Source organism: Gavia stellata, chromosome 4 (genome assembly GCF_030936135.1).
Source record: "Gavia stellata isolate bGavSte3 chromosome 4, bGavSte3.hap2, whole genome shotgun sequence".
In the NCBI taxonomy this organism is placed as follows: domain Eukaryota; kingdom Metazoa; phylum Chordata; class Aves; order Gaviiformes; family Gaviidae; genus Gavia; species Gavia stellata.
Genome location: NC_082597.1, coordinates 55,643,994 through 55,667,004, shown reverse-complemented (window position 1 = coordinate 55,667,004; position 23,011 = coordinate 55,643,994). Strand labels below are relative to the sequence as shown.

The 23,011-nt window shown below is 37.8% G+C and overlaps 1 protein-coding gene across 2 annotated transcripts in view; it reads right to left on the bottom strand.

The window, feature by feature from the left end:
• IFT56 (intraflagellar transport 56) overlaps positions 1 to 23,011 on the bottom strand; it is a 49,649-nt gene that overhangs the window by 7,236 nt on the left and 19,402 nt on the right. For both annotated transcript variants that reach the window (XM_059816471.1, XM_059816472.1), the window contains 7 exons: positions 22,538 to 22,640; positions 18,331 to 18,386; positions 16,451 to 16,504; positions 15,962 to 16,025; positions 9,299 to 9,387; positions 4,054 to 4,137; positions 1,817 to 1,886 (listed from right to left, as the gene is read on the bottom strand). In XM_059816471.1, coding sequence (XP_059672454.1) covers positions 1,817 to 1,886; positions 4,054 to 4,137; positions 9,299 to 9,387; positions 15,962 to 16,025; positions 16,451 to 16,504; positions 18,331 to 18,386; positions 22,538 to 22,640 — 520 coding nt within the window. The remainder of the gene's footprint in view (positions 1 to 1,816; positions 1,887 to 4,053; positions 4,138 to 9,298; positions 9,388 to 15,961; positions 16,026 to 16,450; positions 16,505 to 18,330; positions 18,387 to 22,537; positions 22,641 to 23,011) is intronic.

Here is a 23,011-nt window from a genome sequence, read left to right as displayed (position 1 = left end):
CAACATGTAACACAAAATCACAGGATTTATAGACACTTCTCATTTAGGAGGCAGCAAGATGTCAAATTAGATTTTTCTTTCATCAGCTCCGGATACCATGCACAGTGGCAAACAGTCGGGTCTTAATTTCCAAATACCAACCCATCTATCTAGACATATGGAGTATTGTGCTAATTCAATGTTTTTTTACCTTGTCTTCAAGAAGAATTTGGTATAAATAGTACAATAATATTAAACAAAAACTACTGTCTAGCATCCAAAAAGATGCACCTCTGGTACTTTTGGCTCTATAGAAATATTTCAGCATTGAATTGTTTATGACTCAATATCTAATCATACTTTGACATGAATGTATTACAATGCTTTGTAATTTCTACAGCAGCTTTTATCCAGAAGGATCTAATAGTAATTTACATACTTGACACAAAGAGATAACTATATTCACCACTGAACATCTTTTTCTGCAAAGAATTCTAGCAGCTGCTTGGGAATGAAAAATCAAAATTTTAAGACAGACACAGAAGAATACACCAGCTCTGCTGAAACTTCAGCAGGAATTCAGAATGGCAAAAGGCATACTCAAGAATAAATAGCAACTCTTATGAAAGAGATAGAAAATTTTTAATTGATAACATGGTGTTAATTCTACTTCTTGTGTAGTAAGTAGCACCTTCAAAGAGTTCTGCATCCCCAGATGTATGTCAAAGAACTACTATAGCACAGAATCAAAGTGATGAACGCTGTCTACTGAACAACCATGATTTCCCTTTGCAATGGGAGTTCTTCCGTCAAAAAAATTCACATAAAACATTCACATATAAAACACTCAAACACAACCAGGTACTGCAGCTTAATGAAAAAGGAAATAAACTGGCACGTCCTAAAATAGAGTCATAGATAGGCATCCATAGGTGTGATGTGCCTGTCTGGAAAGATCACGTTAGAGATGTTGACCACATTTGCGATATAGTATAATGTCCCAAAACATATATATTTACATTCCAAGTACAACTACTGAAAATTGTTTGGTAAGAGAACATTTTTGTATTGAGGCACTGTAAGGAACACAAATTAGCCTAGGGAGTCTCAGACTTGAGTCATTAGAAAAACCCACCTCTATACTATTTTGCATGTGGCACTGCAGCTATATCTGTACTGAGGTGTACTCTGCCATGTTTTAAAAACTGGTTCAGAAAAGCTAAATAAAATTTGCTATAGGATATTAAACATAGCAAAGTTTTCTGGGTTCAAGGAAAGAACGGAAAAGTTTTTGAAAGAAAAACATGCTGGAGATTATAAAGGACATCCCTCAGGCACAGGAGTTTGGACAACACGAAAAGCTGTCCACGCGGTAGGAAGAAAAATACTGCATACGCTTGACCTATTCATCTCTTCCCTAGACATCTGACATTGGCTACTCTTGGAGGCAGACAGACCCTTGGGCCTAACCCAGCATGGATGCTTCTATTTTGTGTTGTACTCTGAACATTACTGAGCGGTAACTCAGTCTTTTTAAGACAGAAAGTCTTCACTCAAACAATCAAGTAGACAACTGAGAAGAAAAAGGTTCACTGGTTAGGACAAAGCTGCATTGATGGGACTAGAACAGCATTGCACTGAAGCAGTAATTGCTTACTAAAGCCAGATGTATGAAAGGTGCAATAACCACCCACGCTGTAACTAGTGCAATCAGCTTTTCACTTTCATAGTCCTGAATCCACCTACAACATTAAATTCAATTAGGAAAGTGGATTGCCAAGACTGATGCAATAAAGGAAGATCTGTATTCTGCAATGTTGAGAGTAAAGTGACTCACAGCAGCGAGCTAGCCAGCTAAGGTAAACAAAATCATTCTTTATCTTCTCACTCTGGATCAAAAGGAACACCTGCAGGAAGAAGGAAAATAAAAGATTATACATGTATGTACTTTTAAAGAAACAGAAGGCAGACCTGCCTCGTTTCAACATGCAGCTAAGGCTTAAGCCACACAAACAACTGCTTTATAAGAAGAGTTAGGGTATGCAAGTGCAGTGCTGGGGCCTCTCTCTGTGTCGGGTAGGTGGAGGATTCAAACAGTGCCATGCTTATCAAGGCACTTCTGCAGCTTTAAAACACCAAGCTGTTCAGAGGGTGCGGCCTGCTCTGAACAAGTGCCAGTGGGCGGCCATGCAACACAAACAGCACAAAGGAACACTGGGTCTGTGGGAAAAGCTATTTGGAATGTGTTTGTTTAGAAAGCAATGCAAGCAATTACATTAGCATCTTCTTGAAATACTAGAAGTTTCACATATATATATATATGTCTTTCCTCCCATACATGTCAGAGATCATTCCAGGTCAGCAATAAGCCATTTCTAACCATTTTGGTTTCAGTAAGGTTCTAAGGCAAAACATTTGTCTTTTGTAACTTACTGGTTATAATACAGGCTTATTACGTTCTACATCTAAAGGGATGCGTGGGGGGAAGTTATACATTTTAAAATGTACTCTGGCTTTACTCACAGAAGAAAAAAAAAGCTATTTATGCCTCTCTGCAGGTACATTTGTAACTATACTAGGATGCTACCGGCAGAACTCAAAATACCTTTATAGGAGCCGATGTACGTACTGGAACAGTGAGTTCCACAAATTACTGACATTTTTATTGGTTAAACATTGCTGACCGCCTAATTTTGGGGGTGGGGAAGAAATTAAAAACAAACAAACAAACAAAAAAGCAGTGTTATCAGTGTAAGTAGCACTTTATCACAGGTTTTATTTCATTATGTCCAGGGGGGTAAGCTTTTTAGTAAATTAATAAATGCTATATGTGGAGATATTTTACAAGTTTATGAGACACTGGGGAAGGGTGATCTTTATATGAAAGTATCATCACAGGCAAAGATCAGGCATTAGGACAGACTCATCAATTTAATTACATAATCCTGTTATTTAAATGCATCAGCTACATAACACAAGTTTATATAGAATCATTTCTAAGAACATAAGAGGCAAAATGTGGATTAACAGCAGTTTACACCTTTCTGTTTCTTTGTTGCCTGGCTGCAGCTAAAGCTTACTTATAGCATTATCATTTTTATCAGCATAACCTGCTAGCATAGTTTTAAGATACTCACCTGCATTTTCATTAAGCTACTAAATTAAGCTGGGTGAATTGAAATATAAATCCATTTTGCCTGACAGTCTTGGATACTTTTCTTAAAGAGAGATGCAATTTCAGGTCACAGAAATTACGGGGGTGGGGGCGGGGCGGGGGGGGGCGGTGCTGAGGGGGGCGCGGAACCCAAGGGGGCTCTGTTGTCAAGAAACCTGAAGAGTTAAAAAGTTAAAAAGACAGGAAAAACAAAAAAACCCCAAACCAACCAAACCTCTATGATTCATTTTAGACTACATGGTGGTTGTTTTGGTTTTTTCTGGCTTGTCTTCTTTCTGGTCTTGTGGAAAATGTTGCTTCCATCTTCATAATAGCTATTTGCTTTTGCATATTTTAGTTGTAATTAAGTTTCTACTGCACATAGACACAAAAAAATGCTGTGTGTAGAAGTTAATCTCTTCCAGCTGCATCTGGATGCTGCTGAATAAGATAGTGAGCACTTCCTCTTTTCCTCCCACATTTCCCAGAGGAAGAAATTATCATCATCATTTTTTTTTAAACACAAATTTCTAGGGACACCCAGAAGCTCTTAACTATTCAGTATCTTTTACTCAGCATGCCCTAGTCAGTCTGAACAGTAAGATTGCCTGGGATCCCAGACAAAGTGTAGGAAATCTGATTAAAAGGGCATTCTTTGATCAATTAGAGATAGCTGCAAGCACTCTTGCGATGCACCACAAGCAGCATGACTCCCCATATACCTCATATTACAAGATTAGCAAGATAATATTTTCTGAATACTGTTCACTGAGAGTTTCAGTTCCTCTAAGAAGGGGAAGATGATGTTCCACTCAGCCTGCTTATTTTCAACCAACATGAAGATCTGGAGTGAGACAAAGAAGGAAAGAGGAGAGTATGGGAAATGTTTCCGTTGTTTTTTAAAGAAAGTAAATACATACCTCTTCAGCCTCACTAAAATTGCCCATGGCAGCTTTGGCTTGGGCGTAGTTGAAGTTAAAAGTGTCATCGTTGTAGAAGTAACTCTGAAAAATAAGCCACACAGACAAAACCCAAATAAATAAAACAAAAAACCCCCCTCCTCCCATAGTATAACAACATTAAAAATACTCCCCCCAGCCCCCCAAATCTGAGTCTGACTATATCAAGGCAATGGGAAGGAAAAAGAAAACCCAACATTATGAACATACGGCATTTATAAACAGTGGGTAGAAAATTATGGGCTGACTTTCCATCTTACATTCGTGACTACAAACAGAGCTGGAACATTCCATAGTATTAACCATGAGAGACCTGGAGAATGCTCCAAGCTCAAAATTGCAGTGGCAGCTTTTATTTTATGGGTATAATTTTCACTTTGGTCATGTGAAGACACGCTGTGCTGCCATGGTCTCTTTCACCTCCCAAGCACTTATTTCACCACTAGGGTGGTAAATAGACAGTTGACTCCCTAATGGCTTAAGGAGATGAAGTTTGTTTTTCCAAGACTTCTCAAGGTTCAACAAGAGATCCTGTGGATCTGGTTATGTGATAGATGCTAGTCTGACACACTGGATTACACAATGGAGGTGGAGCTGCAGTACTGGGCTGTAGCTAGGCAGCACACTGTGTAACAGGACCTCCTTAAGCTCAAGTCTTGCTTACAGGCACCCTTCTCTCTATCTGAAGTGCAACACTAAGATTTTACCTCCCATGATATTAGACTGGACACACCTGGTTAATGACAGATCAGGTTGATCTAGCTGTATCTTTTCTGAAAAGCTGCATGGGCCAAAGCAGGAAATGTAACTCTAGGTACAGGTTAGCCTGATGTTTGAATTTGACCCAAATAGCTTAGATTTGATCATGGTCAGATGTCCAGACTGAAGTATAACTCAGATGACCAAAAGTCAGCTGAGTGTGTTCTACATTCAGCACTGTCTCACACTGCTGCACTACTAGACCTGGTAGAGGTAAGGTGGAACACAATACCACAGCTACAAGCGTGGATGGCATTGAGGATCCCTACCGAGGAGAGGTGCAGTGCTTACTAAAGAGCATGGAGAAAAAAGCAGGGTGTTTTATCCACTATAGTAACTGTAAGAAAACCCTTCCTGGGTGCATAGCAGTAAGGTGTATGGAAGAAGAAATGTTTTGCCTTATATAACATCTACAAAAGAAACAGAACTTGTGTAGGAAGATCAAACTTTTGTTTTGTTCCCTCGTTAAAGAGTGAGAAGGAGGTAAAAAGCATACTTGGGACTGTACAAAAGATATGGGAAGCAAGGGCTCTCTATCTTCTTTCATGATGTAGGGACACCTGAGGAACCTTTTCCCTTCCCTGTCACAGGCAGTCAACAAAGGGTACTGTTCCAGTCCACCCACATACATCAAGCTAGTGCCTTGAGAGGAGAGGTGGGGGGTTGCCACCATTTGCCAGATGTCTAGGTTTCACCCAAATAGTTTATGTGAGGGTCCAAAAGCTGGCAAATATAGAAAGCTATGTGAAACCATGAGGATGAACCAATAGGGTGAATCTTAAGCTCAGTTTGTTAAAACATTTCAGTACCCTTAGGGTGAACTAACTGGTTTTACCGTATGAGAATTACAACACTTTACTGTATTCTTCCTCAATGATAGTTTCGTGTGAATCAGCACAAGTCCCAGGTTAAGCAAATCTGGTGAGCAAGATGCTAGTTTTACTGCATGAATAGTTTCTTCTGTTCAAATAGCTCCCATTGTATTTTTGAATTAAAATGGAAAAGAAACTCTGTCAGCAACCAAACTCAAAAACTCTGTCATTCTATCCTGGCTGTATTAATACTAGAGACCAGACCTGCTGCAAAAATAAAACCAGTAGAAATGAACTAGTGCTGCTGATAGTGCAACACATTCACAGCAGCTAGATGTTCTATTTCTTTTTCTTTTTTAAACCACATTATATGCACTGGACTTCACTCTTCTGTGGTCTTTTTAGTGGTCTTCAATCTTTTCATAAAACTAACTCTGTTCTGAGTGATGTCCATTTCAATGAGATGCTCAGATACTCAGTTGAACAATGCATTCGTTGTGGCCAGAACTCAGCTGAGCCTAAATTAGCTTGTCTTCTCAGTTGATCCTCAGTGTTATAATGTCACCCTCAGGGCAGCTAGCAATACATTTATAATAAGGTGTCCTTTGAGACATTCTCATGCCTAAAGCAGTTTTAATCAATCATGGATGAAGGTGGTGTTTCCTGAGAGAATATCATGTAAACAATCTTCACAGAGTGCACAGCTCCACTTAAAGAGCTGCAGAGATTCTACTGAAGTTTGTGCCTGTGAATGAAACACAAAGGTGACTGTAAAGCCACCTAAACCTTGCCTGTAACATGGTACAGGAAGAATTATTTGCATCCCTGTGACCTGAAGTGGAATGACCTAAGTAAATCCGAGCAGTGGCTAGTCTCAGCTAAAAAAACGATGAGAATGATCAACTACTTCAAAAGGACCATGCAAGGAAAGTGGTAGTAGGCAGAAAACTTTTGTCCTTAGTCCTTGCTATTTATCAGCTGCATTACGTCTCAAATTACCAGTATTTATGATCCCCTTCAAGAATTTAACACATACATATTTTATTTAAGCTTGATCATTTTGCAACTTGCTAGACACAATCAATAAAACCTTTCAAACTTGCAACCTCAACCCTATCTTGAACTATGACAACATGTTCCATATAAACCAACTGTGTTTTGAGAGGGACAAAGTGCATTTTCTTAGAAAAGACATTGTGAATTTGCTGCAATTCCAGCAAGCTGTATCTTGTTTTCAGCCTCGCCTAATACAACTGGAGGTTTCAAATCTACTTTGTTTATCCTCATTTTGCATTATTTTATTTTCTTAACTTCCCTCTTTAGTAAACAATATCTATCTTCTAAATCCCTTAAGACAATACTTCAATTTCTAATTATTCTCTGAATCACCTTTCTTTCCTCATTTGAGGGGGCAGTGGCCAGTATTTCAAGTAAGACTGCGATAAAAGGCATCAATCTATAAATGCATTCACATTACAACTGTGAAAACCGAGGGAATATTTTAAAAAAAATTATTAACTTTGCCTAAATGAGTCAAATAAAAACAGATATATGGTTACTGATGCCAAAGGCATATATATGTGGACAAGTCCAGCTTGCACACCAAGATCCACATATATATATATGTTATAATGTGCAACAGTAGTTCTACATACTTTCAGCAAAATAGCTAGGTTTTTAAAACAAAACAAAACACCGAAACAAGCAGTCAGATAACCCTTCCTCCCCCCTCCTATGCACACATAATAATATTGTTTCTCCCAAATCTGACAAGGTAAGAATGCTCCTTCTTCTAGTTGATAAACATAGCAGGATTGAAGGCTTGCATACCTATACCTGTCACTATTTCTGCCCCCTTCCTGACAGTTTTTAAACATTAGATCTATTCCTCACCTATATTTCCCTCTGCATGGGCTTTTACTAACATCTTACAAAATAACACCAAGTATTCTGTACTCTTCCCTTCAGATTTTCTTTCCAACCCTTCCTACAACACTTTCCTTTATACCCTCACAGATGCAGAATTGTCTCACCTAATCCTCTCCCTGAAGCACATCTCTTGCCTCATGACTGACCTATCCTCTGACCACTTTCACACTCTTAATTTCTGTTTAGTGTCTTGCTTGTTTCTGGCTCTTTCCTTTACAAACACTACCCTTACTTTCCATTATTAATGACAACTCCATTTGCCTCCCCAGATGCTACTTTTCTCTCTCTCTCATTTCTAAGCTTTCCCATGTATCTTGGAGGTGGTGAGTAATCACATTTAACTTTAACTTTTTCAGGTTAGAACTAGTTGTTTAAGAACTTTTTAAAGGAAATTGAAAGACCTGGGCATTTCTATGGGGTGACTCATTCCATTCTAAGTGTAAAAAATACACAGGATGAATTCTCCTCTGGAAATTACCATCTGACCCCATTGGCTATAGACTGAGACCAGATGATCAGTTATAACTAGAAATCTGACTTTTAGATGGCTCAAGTTAGGCAAAACAAATCTCTCACTGTTAGTTGCCAGCTCTCCTTTTCTTCAGTTACACACACAGTCCAATTTGGGGTGGTGTGGTGGTGGGGTGTCTCTTCATTCCACTACAGTGGAGCCATTCCAGTGGCTACAGCCATTTGAGATTTCTTCAATGACCTCTTTCCAGACAAAGTTTAAAAACAGTACACCTCCATCATTTTTCACCCACCAGCTGCTTTTGGCACCGTTACAACCACATGTTTTTCTCTAGATCTCACCCCCCTTAGAACATTGTAATTGTGCTCATCTTGTGTGTCTCCCTAATAATTTCTTTTTAGATTGTCATTCCTCTTCCTACCAAAAACAGAGTTCTTGCAACTGTAGTTTCAAATCACTGGAACAAGACTGCAATCACTTAACCCTATAATCACGCTCCAGCCTCTCTCTTTTTTCTCACATCTGACTTATAACTGGATATTTGTAAGTTATTTCCATTTTATCCATTGAACACTGGTGATCTGATAATGCTGTATTATGATAACTGCAAACTCCTTCTCTTACTTCGAAAAAATGCAACATTGCCTGCAGGGTACCACTCAGATTACTTCTGCAAAAATAATGTTCTTAGCCTACTGCTTTAGTAATACTGCCCTATCTTAGCCCTTCAGTGACTGCTTTCCCTGTAAAATGTGTTATTACATTCAAAGTCCTCATGTCCTATCTTCCTTACACACGCTTGTTCGTTAAAATGTTGTCCTCAATTATTAACCAGGGACAATAATCTCCATCACTCATTTGATAAGTCTTAAGAAAACATCTGGGTTTTTTCCTCCATGCTATCCACCCTATAAATATCCACAAATTTTTTCATTGTCTTCCTTTAATTATCTTCCTCATCTTCTGCGATGCCACCAGGAATTAAATTGCAAGTGTGGTGAGACCATCATGCCCACCATGCTGCACAATGCTATCTTATAAACTGCTTCTTTACATTTTGATCCATTTGCTGTATTGACCACTTATGTCCCACTGTTGTTCCTGTGTTTTCTTGTTACTGTTGTGTTTCTGTATCTTTTTAATGTTTACATAGTGCCTCACACAGTACAGTTTGATTCCATAAGTAGTGATTCCATGCATTAGAGTACTACCAATACTAAATAATAATACTAACCTTGACTGAGTTGAGGTAAATCAGGACATTACCAAACTGTCTAAGAAGAAAGAAGCAGGAGGACATGCACTGTCTCCCTGGAATGGTATCTAAAATTCAAAAGATAAATGCAGATTTGTAGAATTTAAAAATCACATGGTAATGGAAATCACTGCCAAGATTGCTGGCAACTATGAAAGCAGCTAACTTCTAAAAATAGTGTAACTTGCCTTTTCAGGCAAAGGACCATACTGGAGGTTAGAAAAACCCTTAGATCATCTTGTCAACTTTCTCTACAGCATACAATAACTATTGCAAGACTGTATTCAACAGCAAATTCTACAGAGACAAACTGTTTAAGAAACAGGCCTTTTCCATGACATAATTTATGTAGCGTAATTTTACCGTGAGTTATTCTTACCCTTAGGAAATGACACTTGAGACAAAGCCTGAGTTTGTTATTCTAACCTCATTAGCCTTTTTTCTTCAAAATTATGCTTTTCAGTTATCCTGGACAAAGAAGCTCTACATATTTTAATTTTAGTTCCAGTAACAGAGTAAACTTGATACACTGAAAATATTGTTATATAAAAACTTAATACATGCACAGGAAAAATATTCAGCGATAAAATACAATATGAAAATTAATTTCCATGCATTTGGGATTACCACATTGCTCACAAGTGGTAAAGCCATAAATTACTTAAGCGTATCAGTTCAAATGAGTGTCAGTAAACTTTGCTGCCATCTATGTTATCATAAACTTTGCTGCCATCATACTGTGCTATCATCTACTCTGAAATTGCAAGCTGTATTACTGAAAAACTATTTCAAAGCTTTTTTAGAGATTCTGAAGTAAGCTTACTAGGACTAATTTTTGTTAGACCCAACCAGCAGAGATTCATCGGAGATGGATTAACCCAAGTAGCAGCTGAGAAGGCATAAATGCAAGTGATGTCTAATCACTACTATTTCACTATGTCAAATGATCATTAGAAAGCATGCTGCTCTGTGCAGTTTGGTAAGGTGACAGGAGATAAGATCCTAAGGCTACCAACAGCCCTGCAGTAATCTGCTCCTGTAGGTTAGTTACCATCAATCCATCCACACTAGGAAATTAAAAATCTCTTTTCTGTATACAGAAATTTCATGTATCTGAAGACCAATATTTTGACTCCATACTACAGCACAAAATACAGCATTCCACTGCAAAATTATACATTCTCCTTTAAATAAGGTAGGGTAGTAATTATTCCTGAAAAGCACTACATAAGATCTCAAAATATATTTCAAAAAGGAAAGCAGAATTTTCTCATTTTTAATCTTTTAGCACTAGGATATACTGAGCTTGGATGTCCTGTCATTTCCATCTAGAGACAATCCATCCTTATCTATGTCTGAACCACATCATTCAGTTCTCCAACTTAAGAAAATTATTTGGTTATTTATGAAGTGTTCACTTGGAGCAGAACTGGCCTGTATATCTGTCTGTCCTTTTTTACATGCAGGCATACTTATCATGACACATATATGCCTTGACAGGACAATAAAAGAAACAGTTTTCCTCAGTGTTCCTCCACTCTGTTTTTTTTGTTGTAACAAGAACGCAGGTACCTCAAAAGTGCTCCTTTTCTCTCACATTCAATTTCTGAAGTTCATTTAAAAAAAAAAAAGCAAATAAACATGCAAAGAAGACTTAAAACTAAGAATACATTTTCAGTAAAAATGAATCACAGTAACAAAATATTAGAACCACACTTTTCTTTTTCCAGATATGATTGGAGAGTTTCTAAGTTTCCGTATTTATTCTTATGTCCACATTTTGGCAGGAAATTTTGTTATCCCAGCATACCATCCTCCATATACCTTTAGTGAAAGATTTCATTAAAAAACCAAACAAGTAAAACATCTGTAGATCTCATACAACCCAGCAATGAATACTACTAGTGACAGGAAAACCAGAGTTTTATAGTTCTAATTCATCCCATGTGACTCATGCAGGAAGAGGAAAAAGTTCTCATTTTGAAAAATTACTTAGGGTGACCTAAGACTACCTCAAAGAAAAGACTGCACAAAGTCCAGAAGAAATGTTTCATTCCTCCCACCCAACACGAGATATGCCTGACTTGGTCCTAAAAGAGGACCACTGAAAATTTAAGTGGTGCTTTTCTCCATTATGCTTGCAGTGTTTTTAGGGTAGTTTGTAAGACTTACGTTAAGCACCAGAAACACTGCATTTAATGGAAAAGTTAATGTTCATTTACTTTCACTAGTGTTCCTCTTGTCCCATTTCCTTCTCAACTCATGTCAGAAATCTGATCTGTTTAATTTTTCACCCAGTTGAGACCCTGGGAGAAGAGCATGAGAATGAACTATAAAAATCTAGTTATATCCTCTTTTGTAATGCTACTTCCATTTCACGTCATTGTGATTAAGAATTTTTATTAAGGTTTAAAAAAAGCCCAAAACAGTAAACCAAGCTGCTGTTCTGGGCGTTATTTATGGCTGCTGGAGGGTGAATATTGACTCCTACCCTCTAAGTGCTTCCTGGATTTTTTTGTTTTGGGTGTTCCTGCTCCTCTTAAAGTACATAACTTTCTACATGAGATGAAATGTGTACATGTATTGGAAAGGACTTTCACATTAAGTCTGTTTGCTCTATGTTCCTTGAAGCTCCAAGTCAGAGATTTAATTAAAAATAGCAAAGGGCTTAATTGATGACTCCAAATGACTTTACAAATACATGACAGTGTATTCTTCCTAAACTGTCTGTTGCTGCTTTTTTCTTAATGCGGTCATTGGATTTCTACAGTTAACAAGAGCAAGTCAGAAAGATAGGACCTTGTTTTGAAAAAAAGTATTCCACATCTTCATTTTAATCCGTTAATTTTTTTATAATCCACATTAAAATCGGGAGCCTTGTAGGCCCAGTTGCGAGCAAAGACACAGCATAGGGTTTCCTCACTCTAGTGAGCACAATCTACTTTTGTATTATAAATGTGCAAAGCAGCTAAGTAACTTGACACAGATCTTAGACAATCTAGTGGTACTGCCTCCTTGCAAGGATTGGCACAGTTGGAAGTGCTGAAGCATGACTTACATGCTTGAATAGCACGGCTGGCTACTTAGCAAAAGCCCAAGTATACAAACAGCAACAAAGGCAGCAGACCAAAAATGACCACAAATATACAACATAGTGGCTAATACGCCAAGTTACATAAGAAGATAAAATTATCATATTGGATCCAAGGTCTATCTGGTTCAGAAGCTTGCTGAGTAAGAATATACAGCTACAGAAAGACTATATTCTGATTTCACATATAATACATGCTGTGGTATGTACTGCCACTTCCTTTGAAGTTTCTCCCAGCTTCCAGCAATCTGCACTGAGGACTTCCTAATCATCACTGAAAAAATTGTGTTAAACAGCTAATGGACTTTTCTTCTACAAATTTCTTTATACCTTCTGGTTCTCACAAGATTCTATATCAAATAAGTTACCAAATAAGTAATTAGTGCTGTTTATTTTAATTGTCTTGCGTTGACAATTTATGTCAATGCTCCTTGTTTTTTTGGTACAGCAACTAATTCTTCTCCATTCCTTTTCTCCTTGTAATTTATGATGTTCTGTATCACAAACATAACCAAACTCAGTCATCATTTTCCAGGACATGTATCCTCCTTTATTTAATCTCTCCTTGTTCAAGAAGATATCTCCTTTCTCTGATCATCCTTTATTGTACCCTTTCCTGTTCTACTGTATTTTTTTGAAACGTAAGAACCAGAACTGCAGACAGTATTCAAGAAAGGGAACCACATCTGTACACAATGACACAGTAATTATTTTTGTTTTGTTCTCTCTTTCCTCATCAATTCCTAAGATTCTCATCAACTTTTCTGATAATTTTGCAAATACAGTTTAAGGGGTTTTTCCCCCCCTATGTACTACTTGGCATTTATCAAAGCTAAATTTAATTTGCATATTATTACCCAGCCTCATATATTCTTCCACAGCTTTCATCATTGTGGAGGCTTTCATTTTTCCTACTATGGGTAATTTTGTACCTTTGGCAAACCTAGTCATGTCATTATTTGTCTCCTGTAGCTCATTAATTATGAATATGAGCCCTTTCTTTAAAGAAACAAAAGGTTCTTTCAAGTGTTCAAATCAGGTGCGTTTTATCCTATTCACTGCTACTTCACTGAAAATTTTCTGTTAGAAATGAGAAATGTTGTTATGTAGCTTCCCTTCTTGAAATTAGTAGTGTGGAAATTTTTTGAGGTATTTGCTAACACATGGTTTTTGAATTTGATTATACTCAGATCACTGTAACAGAATTGAATTTTCATCACAAAATTTCAAATCGGGTTATATGTAATCTCTGTATTGGTGTAGAGTTACCTGTTCACTTGTGTGTTCTCTAAGAAAGATTAAAACTTCGCATTTAAAAATTCATTCTCTATATCATGCCATGTCATTGCATTTACTAGGTCAGTATGGACAGAATAGAAGTCTCCAACTATTATTTAATTATCTAGCTATATAAAATCTCTAACCTCTTTAATATGCCAGTCACTGTTCCCATCCAGGCTGGCTGGTGAATAATTTAGCCTCAATATGATGAGTCTCCTAGCTGAGCATGTAATTTAAAACAATTTGATGTTACTCACTGATAAAGAAAAGATATTTATTGTATGTTGAGAGAAGGTTTCTATGATGTTTAGAACCATTTCTCCACTGGCATCTCTATTTAGTAATACCCCACTGTAAATTAAATAAGAACAATATCCTACATGTTACCTTCCTCCTATCACATTAAAAAAATATTTTAGGTTTATAGCTTCCTCTTCTAAAACCGGGTGTTCCACTTTATTCATCTTCTTGTAAAACATCTAATATTTGTATAAAAACACTTACATATTTGGTCTTCATGTGTTTTTGTTTTGTTATGTCCTATCTAAGTTGAACTCTGTTTGCCTCTTCTATTTCCTAACTACAGTTTGTTGATCTCCACTTGTCCTTCATTTAAGGATAGAAAAAAGCCTTCACCTTATTTCACCTTTAAAGGAGGAGTTACCTTGAACTGTGTGCTCTTCTGTATGTCAGCTTTCTCCCACAAGTTTTTAAAAAGATGACAAAGCAGTTTTTAAATGGAAGTACCAAGAGTGTAAGATGCTTGCAGTACTAATGTTTCCATTTACCTTTAGTTGGAACCAATCCCTCCCATAGGCTCATTTTTTTCAATTATCCCACCTTCCTAATTGGACTACATTTCTGTTCCCTTCCACCCCGCCACAACCATACCTCAAGTCTCAGCCTCTCTATCTTGTTTTGCATTTGGGTTTAAAAATATTTCACAGTAAAATTAAGACTTTTCGCTTCCTAACAATTTCAATTTTGGTTTTGGGCTATATCTTCACTATACATCTTTTCAGGGTATCTTTTCTCAGACTATCTCTGTATTATTTTTATTCATGTATGCTATGGTCACTCATCACACCTGCATGACTGTTACAGGCATTCAGAGGTCCACCACCATTGTATCACTTGCCCTGTGACTTTACTGGCATCAGAAACCCACTTAGCTATATGCCCACTAACAGACTCCTCCACTACTACAGTTCATATTGCTTCTTTCTGTTAGCTGGGATCCCAACTCCAAAGGGATAGCCTCCATGCAAGAGGAATGTGTTAAGGAAGGCTCATCAATGGAACCACTTCCAGCCTTCCAATGTGAAGCGCTCTACTGCATGATCTCAACAGTACAAGGGCTGCAAGGGAAACAGAATGGCTCAACAGTATTTCTGAAAGTTTCATCAGTACTGCTGCTCTGTCTCTTGAGCTCCTTCTCTTTAATCACCATGGACACAGGAGACAGCATTCTGTCTCTGAGGACCACGAGCTGTCGCACCATAAACATGCATAAATACCCACCTAAAGAAATAGTCCTACTGAAAATGCCTACAAAGGAAAATGGGAAGTCCTATTTCACCTGAATTTCTGTGTTCCAACTACTGGCTTTTTTGATTTGGGATTTTTGGGTTTACTTCAGCAAGGGGAAGAGAAGACAAGGTTTTGTTTTGGTCTACTATTGAATAAGTAAGAATAAATATTGAAAATCTATTGATTTTTTAATTGGGTTTTATCATGGCTTTTTTGATTCAACCAAGGAGTTAGCCCCAGAGCCTCCATTTTTGTCTGTAGCCAAATTCTTCTTTATGTTTTTATCACCCTCAGTTCCAGGGCACACTCCGTGCTAGGACTATATGTACTTGATAGGCTTTCATTAGCAGTCCTAGATTTGTACCCATGAGTGTCTGTACCTGAGAGGTTTCAGCCATACACTTCATCTAATTAGGCTGTTGTCTTCTGTTTCTATAATGGGGATTATCAGTCAAAGGCAAGCTGCCACAGCGTCTGTCAGTGAAGACTAGCAGTTTGCAGTGTAGCCTCTTTTCCAGCCAAATTCATATAGTAAGGTTTGGAATTAATTGAGCCTTAGAATTTAAACTTGCAAATTTGTGTAAGACTATAAATTAGAGACTTTCTGTTACTCGTACTGTAGCAATAAAATGCCTAGCAATAGTCATGCTAACAGTCAGCAGTTAGACAAAGATACGATGGTATATATTTGCATACTGTAAGAAGGATTACATAATGGAGGAAGAACATTTCAAACATACCACATTCGCTGGCTGATTCACCCACCAACTGGAAGAACTGCTGAGCAATTTTCAGATGATCTCTCTGGGAGAGGAAAAAAAGAAAGCCAGTGAGTTCCAGAGTTGATGCTACAATACACAGTGAAAATATGCTCTGAGGAACAGATGGGGAGCAACTAACAGACTGAAGAAAAGGGCTGAAGGAAAACCAGAAAAGGTAAATGTGCTGCTGTATGTGCCTAGATACACAAGAACACTGTAGAAAGCAAACAGGTTTTTTGGAAGCAGGACAGAGAAACCAAATTCAGCTTGATTTATTGTCAGGACTAGCAACAGAGATTTGCATTTCACTCATTCTGGACTGAATACTGTATGGAAGAAGATTAAGAGACTCAGAGATCCTACAATCTAAATGAGAAATGACTGCCTGTTTCACTCCATTCCAGTCCCCACAGATCTGTTCACATCCTACGGTTGGATAAGCTGGAGAACCTCATGGGCTTCACTCACCGAGCCCATTTCTTGTCCAAGTGCTGCATTTACCACTCCTTTGAGGATGTACTCCTGGAGGGGAAAAAAAAAAAAAAGAAAAAAGAAAAGTAAAAAGTATCAGATAAAACAAGGGGAAGATTTCAGGAGACACATAAAAGCCTACTTGTACATTATTTTCTTCCTAAATTCAACATCATCCCAACTCAGTTTAATAGGTAGCTGGTTACTGTGATACTACGATAGTGCTTCAGCACAGTAGTACAAAATTACACCCCCCGAAAAACCATTCTACTTGTTAGCTAGTCACTTCTGCTAAATATGTGGGATGCAACGGTGTAGTGTGTTTTCTGGTAAGTCTTATGCTCAAAGATGATGCACTGGAAGGAACACCATAACATACTATCATGCCCTCTTCACCATCATATGACCAATAATCAAGTGCAATATTGTTATATTAATGCACAGATCCCACTCCAAGTATGCACATTGGTTAAACCATAACCATTACCATCTTGCTCAAAAATGCATAGCTTTTCTCATCAGGGCAAAAATGTCAGGAAGTTTGTGCTCTGTGGTCATGTTTCTCTACTGAAATTAGGAATAGGAGTAGAGTACACTGTAGTCTCTACTACGAGATAAAACTATAGTTTAATTCTTCTCTGAGCAAGATTTTCTCAGCATGTAACAGACTCAATTGTAAAATTTGAATAAGACAAATAAGAGTTAGAGCCATAAATCTGTTGAAGTAGGTACTCCTGATAAACCTGGACAGCCCTGTCACCAATGTAAAGATGGAAAAAAGAGAAACAGACACGTACACAGACATGTACACAGACCAACAACGGAGTGCAAGGAAACAATCTGAGAGTACTAGCCAGTACACTAAGTAATCATTTTAGCACACCAACTCTCTTACAGATGCCAAATTATTATCCTATAGATGTCATGACAAAGATGAAATTTGAGAACTGAAGGAGGATTTACAAGTAGTTTTGCAAGTCTTAGCGTGGAGTTCCTTCCAAGTGTGAGTGAGAAAATGGAAAAAAAAGCACGAAGATACTAATTTCAAATTGTGATCAAGAATGATATAATTTTGTTTATATTAGGCACCTATATGGGGAAAACAGAGGCTAAAGGACCCATAACTGCAGAAAACTGTTCAAGTAAGTCTTGCTATCCTAAAAAATGCAAGCAGTGAAAAGCAACAGCAGAAGACACTCCTCAGCACAGAATTACTAGATCTGTGTTCTTGATGTTTTCCTTTTCCCTCCATCTAATCCTCACACAGACTCATGACAGGTCCCTTTCATGCCCAGCTATATGACCTCTGGAAAATAAACTGCAAAGAGGAATAAATCAGAGACCAAAGGTGTTGGAACAGCCACAAAAGAAAATTGCAGTAGCAGCCAAGGGACACTGCAGTTTTCACTCACTGCAGCCAAAGTGAGATGGAATTAGAAAAGACTTATTATTTAAACTGTTTAATCTAATCTAGCTCATTTTTATTGAAATGGCTTCAGGACAAACTACATGAGCATCTTGAGCTAGTAGATCTGAGGGATGGTAACTATCACCAGGGCAGAAAGGACACGTAGCTGTAGTTGGAAGAGGGCTTTTATCTATGCACTGATGGTCAGCTCACTAGAATCACGTCTGCACACAACAGAGCTGTATTCTTATTGTCCCCAGGTGGTATGGCAACAAACATGCTACGTACTCATATATAATATTTTACGCATGCACATTAAGTCTATTGTTGATAAAAAGATGGAAAACACAAGAGTTTTAAAAGTGGGAATGGGGTAAGCTGTCCTCAGGATACTAGTTTTATATATGGCAGATTTCATACCAACTTATAACTTCTGTCGTTATGTACCATGACATCAGTTTCCAATTACCTGTGGAGCTGTAGGTTCCAGGTCCTTAATCAGGTTATAAGCCTCCTGCACATCATCTGAAATACCAGACGTTAGAATGTATGACAACCCATAGCACACTGTATTAGAACAAATCACTCATCCTCTACAACATTCCTCAGTAGTCACAGACTAAGAAATAAAGCATTTAGACAGGAGGTGAAAGGTAACTATAAATCACTGTGAATTTATACCACAATGGTGATGGTTTTCTAGAACTCAAATAACAAACATGGAGTGAGTAATAGCTTCTTTATTACTACAATTTTCCTAGTAGAGATGACTTGGCCCCCTTGTTCATAATCCAGTGGCTACCTTCTCAACAGTACAAGGTCAAGACAATAAATCCATCATATTCCTGTCTCTTCTCTTCTCATATTTATTTACCCCTCAAGGAGGATAGGGTAACATGATTCCGAAGGGAAACTTCATCTTTTCTTTACTAATATTTCAAAATCTGTCCAGCAGCTCTTACCTGCTCCTAATTCTAACAAGCAAAAGCATTACTAGTATAAAAGTTTAAATGTAAAGTTTAAATTCAGTAAACAACTCCCTTCCCACCCTAGAAATAAGTAAGCTGAAAAGATCCTAAACTTTACTTAAATCAAAAAAGACGTTGGCACTATGGTCTGCTTAGTAACCCAACCTAGTAAAGATGCACTTTTTACTGTAAAAATTTTAATACAGCATTATACCAGCTGCCCATAAGAACAAGCCTTATCAAAACTTTTTTTGCTAGTACATACTATCCACACAGTGCGGCGACAGTACTCCAGGGTGACTTAAGGCAATATACATTGGAGCTGCCAGGCTCCTATCCAACCCCTTTGCTTTCCTACCCATTCCCTTAAGCAGTCAGATAGTAAGCCAGCACAAGGTACTAGACTAGCCAAAAGTCATAACTTCTTTTTTTTTTCTTTCTAAATAGAAATACATTTTTTGTTATTTTTGGCTAGCTCAGCTCACCAACAGTGAGCCAAAAAAAAAAAAAAAACCAGCAGCCCTTATTTTCATCAGTGTAGACCATCAACACAGAGCTATGCTCTTCAGGCTTCAACAGAAGGTTCTAGCAAATCTCACTGGAGCAGATTACAACTGGATACCTGGCCCCAAACCCTGCTAAAAGTCACTACCTTAAAGAGTTGAAAAAAGTGGGACGCATGTTTGTGCTGCAGTCACTCCAGTTCATAGCATGTCTTAACACAAGCCTACTTTTATCGGAGACCATGTAAATTTTGGAGAGACAGCTGTAGTCACTAGAAGTAATGATTTCTCTCATTCTTAACCGATGCTGCTACACTAGCAAGACTTTAAAATGGAAACTTAGCCTAACCAGGAAAGACGTTTTAATCCTAATTCGCCTTGGCCTCCTTTGTCAGTATGCAAGTCATTTGCATACCACAGTGAAGAACAGACCCTAACTAATGAAAATTACTGCAAGGTTGACAGCAAATGAGTAAACAAGACTGATTTTTAAGTGATACATAGAAGCAAATTACATCTTCTGCAAGTAGAACTTAATTTGAAACATATATTATTATTAACAATATTATTGGACAAGATAATTGTTAATAATACCAATATTACCCACAGTGATACTGGCAACAATAATACTGGACAGAAAGGTGGCTGGGAAGAGCAGGCATAGATTTACCAATGCCAAAGTGTACTGACTAACCCAATCGATGACTGGATGTATGGATAAGGGGATAGCAGTGGATGCTGTACACCTTGACTTTAGCAAGGTCTTTGACATGGTCTCTTATACCTTTGTCATAGCCAAACTTGAGAGGTTGGACTGGCTAAGTAAGATGATAAAGGGATGTGAAACTGTCTGGACTACCAAAGGATGGTGATAAGTTGTTCAAAATCCAACTGGTGGCTCATTACTAATAGAATCCCCCAGGGACTGATACTGTTGAATGTCTTATATTAACAACCCAGATGATAGGATAGAGAGTACTCTCAGCAAGTTTGCAAATGATAAAAGACTGGCAAGAAAGCTCCCAGTTATTGAGAAAAAACTCAACACGCTTAAAAAATTGGGCTGAAAGAAATCTCATGAAGCTCAATGGAGGCAAAACGCAAGTTCTGCATTTTGTTTGGTTTGAAACAACCTAAGCAACGAGACAGGCGGGAGGGCTAACTGGCTAAAAGGCAACCTGGGGGTCCCGATAGACAGTGCACTCTTGCAGTAAGGGAGGCAAACCACACACTGGATCATATTAGCAAGAATGTAGCCATCAGGGCAAGGGAAAGGATTCTTTATCTGGCACTTGTGAAACTGCACCTGGAGTACTGTGTCTGGTTTTGGGATCCCTTGATCAAGACAGACATTGAAATACTGGAGTGAGCCCACCTGAGGACTCCCAAGGCAGGTAGGGGGCTGAGGAGAGATCAAGAGAACTGCATGTGCTTAGCTTTTAGAGGAGAAGGTTCAAAGGAGATCTACAACTAACTAATGGGAGGGTGCAGAGAAGATGGAGACAGATTCCATAGGGTGAGATGAAAGGCAGTGGACACAAGGTGGAACAGAGGAAGTTCTGACTAGATGCTTGTCTGGACAAGGCTCTAAGCAACCTGATCTAATTTGACCCGCCTTGAATAAAATGTTGTGCTAGAGATCTCCAGAGGTCCCTTCTCACTACTAATGTGATTCTGTTATTTACCTAGAACTCTATAAATTTATACAATATAAGGCAGGTGTTAATGTACTTTTAATAATATACAATTGTGACCATTTGAATTTACTCGAGAATGTATACCTAATTTACAACGATGATGAAATTTAAATATCCTCATATGACATTTAAATAACCTAATTGTCATTCTCTAGTATCAAATAAAACAAAATAGGGATAGAATTGCCATATTTTGTGAACTGTGATGTTTGCAGATTAGCAGAGTCAGATTAATTAAATTTCATTGCACAGTATTAGCCACAATAAGAAGTTCTATAACCGCTTATAGTCATCAGTAGTGGGATGTTCTAAAATTTGTCACAGTCTGAGCTGAACTGAAATGATGAGGCAGTGTTTCAATCGTGCATGCAGACAAAAGAAGCAGTCCTGGATACAACTGAGCACCAAAAAGAACTTACTCCAACTACAGAGATTAAATCTCATCAACCTTGTTGATTACAAATGATGAAGCTGTTACTCAGAATCAGTATCTGAAACTCAAATTCAGTCACACTATAAAAAGCTCACAAAACTTTTTCGATGTATTGTGTTTACATATGCTCAGATTCTCTGGTGTACTTACTGGGATACAAAGAATATAAAGTTGGTGTCACGTACTTCTGCCAGGAGAATATCTCTCCTTTTTTCATGGTAATTTTTCAACATTTTGGAAAAAAAATTGCAGTCATGGACTTATTTAAAAAGTAAGAAAATACATTTTTCTGCTTTCAGATGCTCTGGTCATCTAAAAGTATTTTGTCACCTTTAACGTATTTAAACATATTTTGTTTACCTTTAAAAGGTGACAAAATACAAGGCTTATAAAACAGTAGATGGAAAAGCAATCATCACATCACTTTATATTAGGTGACTGCAGTTAACACCTACTCATCACTCAGCCAGTCAACCCACTGTTGAATAAAGGAACGCAATGGGAGAATAGGAATGGCTCTGAAACTAAACTCTGATAAAACTCAAAGAAGTCGGCCAACTAAGGAGAGAAACAAGTAGAAAATACTTTCCCACTGATTCTGGCTACCTACCTGCATTCTTTAAGAGTTGTAAAGTAGAATTGTAATGAAATGCCTTGTTCACAAACTGTAGCCTTGTTCACAGTCACTTTGGCTCATATTCTGTTTGTGCCGTATTTACGGACATAGTTGTCCTTGCTTTCATAGGACATACGCCTACCATTCTTACATATCCAGGCAGAGGAGAGGTCTTCTCACTATAAATATATAAACATCACCATCCCCAAAGTCATCTTCTGCAACCCAAGGAACCTCTAATACTCTGCTGAAGTAGATTTATTTGATTGCACACAATTAAAACCCTTCTCTGCAAGCCATGGGATCTCTTAACATCACTATTTTCCAGAGAAACAGAAAATGAAATAAATTATGTTTTACTGCAAAGAACAAAAAGCATTTCATGGAATAGTCAGTTGAGATCAGATGAATGAATGTCATCCCTGAAGCTATGAAAGAACCAGAGGAAGGTGTATTTACCTTGCCGGAGATAGTAAATCACAAGATTCAGTCTTGCCTCAGGAATAACATCAACCAGAGGAGGCAGGACCTGCAAAGCCCCTTCTCCTCCTCGGAACACCACCTGCAGAGAAAAGCAGCATATTGATAACTGTGTATCAAAATCTTGTCTATGATTTCTTAATTCAAGGAAATGAATCCTTAAATTCCTATACTAACAGTAGGAAGAAGTCAGTGGTACTTGCATTAGCATAATCCCTGCTTTAATATAACCGTAGAATTACGACATGTGACAGTCTTTATTCTGAAGAATATAAAGTATTTAATCCATCAGTAAAGATTAACTTATTACAGCTTTTAGCAGCTCAAAGCAGTGATACATTACATATCAGAGATTTTAAAGAATAATATGGTCTGAGACAAGAGTGAGGAGAATACCTACAGAATTACAATTTGCTTATGATGTGTTCGTATGAAAAAATTAGGCTAACAACT